This window comes from Tamandua tetradactyla, chromosome 8, assembly GCF_023851605.1.
Source record: "Tamandua tetradactyla isolate mTamTet1 chromosome 8, mTamTet1.pri, whole genome shotgun sequence".
NCBI classification, from domain to species: domain Eukaryota; kingdom Metazoa; phylum Chordata; class Mammalia; order Pilosa; family Myrmecophagidae; genus Tamandua; species Tamandua tetradactyla.
In genome coordinates, this window is record NC_135334.1 from 13,650,180 (window position 1) to 13,651,781 (window position 1,602).

The following is a 1,602-nucleotide window of genomic DNA, read 5'->3' on the forward strand; positions in this document are numbered from 1 at the left end:
AAGATCTGAGAGTCTCCTCAGCCCATCCTTGGGACCATCTCATAGCAGCACCTGCCCTTGCCTCTTCCTTCTTCAGAGCGTGCCAGAGGGAACAGACCAACAGAGATCAGGAATGAGCTTTCTACTGAAGTTCAAAATCTCTCTGTGTGGATCCAATTCTCAAGAAGTGGGGGAGTTTCTCTCTTTCTCTCTAAATGCTCTTTTCATCCGTGCTCCCACGGAAACCCTCAGATGAAAATGGTAGCCCGAAACTCCTCTTCTATGACAGAGTTTATCCTTGCAGGCTTAACAGATGAGCCAGGACTCCGGATGCCCCTTTTTTTACTGTTTCTAGGTTTCTACGTTGTCACTGTGGTGGGGAACCTGGGTTTAATAACGCTGATTGGGCTGAATTCTCACCTGCACACCCCCATGTACTTTTTCCTCTACAACTTATCTTTCATAGATTTCTGTTATTCCACTGTTATCACCCCCAAAATGCTGATGAGTTTTGTCTCAGAGAAGAACATCATCTCTTATGCAGGGTGTATGACTCAGCTCTTCTTCTTCCTTTTCTTTGTGGTCTCCGAGTCTTTCATCCTGTCGGCGATGGCGTACGACCGCTATGTCGCCATCTGTAACCCCCTGGTGTACACGCTCACCATGTCTCCTCAAGTGTGTTCACTCCTTCTGCTCGGTGTCTATGGGATGGGGTTTGCTGGGGCCATGGCCCACACATCTTGCATGGTGAGACTGACCTTCTGCACTGACAACCTCATCAACCACTACATGTGCGACATCCTTCCCCTTCTTGAGCGCTCCTGTACCAGCACCTACATCAACGAGCTGGTCGTTTTCATTGTTGTGGGCATTGACATTGGCGTGCCCACAGTCACCATCTTCATCTCTTATGCCCTCATCCTCTCCAGCATCCTCCATATCAATTCCACAGAAGGCAGGTCCAAAGCCTTCAGCACCTGTAGCTCCCACATAATAGCAGTTTCCCTTTTCTTTGGTTCAGGGGCATTTGTGTACCTCAAACCATCTTCTCTTTTACCTATGAACCAGGGAAAAGTGTCCTCCCTGTTTTACACCATTGTGGTACCCATGCTCAACCCTTTAATCTACAGCCTGAGGAATAAGGACGTCAAAATTGCTCTGAAGAAAACCTTGAGCAAAAAATCATTCTGGTAAAGGTGCAATACTTATGAAAGGACTACCATAGATGGTTCAGACTCCAGTTGTTACAAGGAGGAATTTTAACTTTCTAAAACAGGTTGATCCTTTCTTTATTAAGGGTTCTTTAATTTATGAAGATTCTCTGCACAATATCATATTTACATTTAAACAGTCAGTGTCTTTACCTTTAAGACCACTTCATTCAGCTCCCTCATTTATCTGAGAAAAGATACAGGCTTGTGTACTGTTCCCAGAGTCACTCAGTTGCTCAGTGGCAGGGCTGTGACTGGAATCCAGGGTCTTGCTCTTTAATGCTGATGGCTCTCCGTGAAACCTCACTTCTTCCTCCCTCAGTCTCTGGCAAATTTTATTTCAGATATGAGTTGGCCTAGGATGTTAAAAGCTGGTTCTGTCTACAGAAACTTCATGCAACTTTTCAAGAAC

The 1,602-nt window shown here is 45.5% G+C and overlaps 1 protein-coding gene across 1 annotated transcript; it reads left to right on the top strand.

Moving 5' to 3' along the window:
• Positions 1–231: 231 nt before the first annotated feature.
• On the top strand, positions 232–1,173 carry LOC143644971 (olfactory receptor 8B8). The gene has a single exon (XM_077114658.1). The coding sequence runs from the start codon at positions 232–234 to the stop codon at positions 1,171–1,173; it is 942 nt and encodes a 313-aa protein (XP_076970773.1).
• The last annotated feature ends 429 nt before the right edge of the window (positions 1,174–1,602 follow it).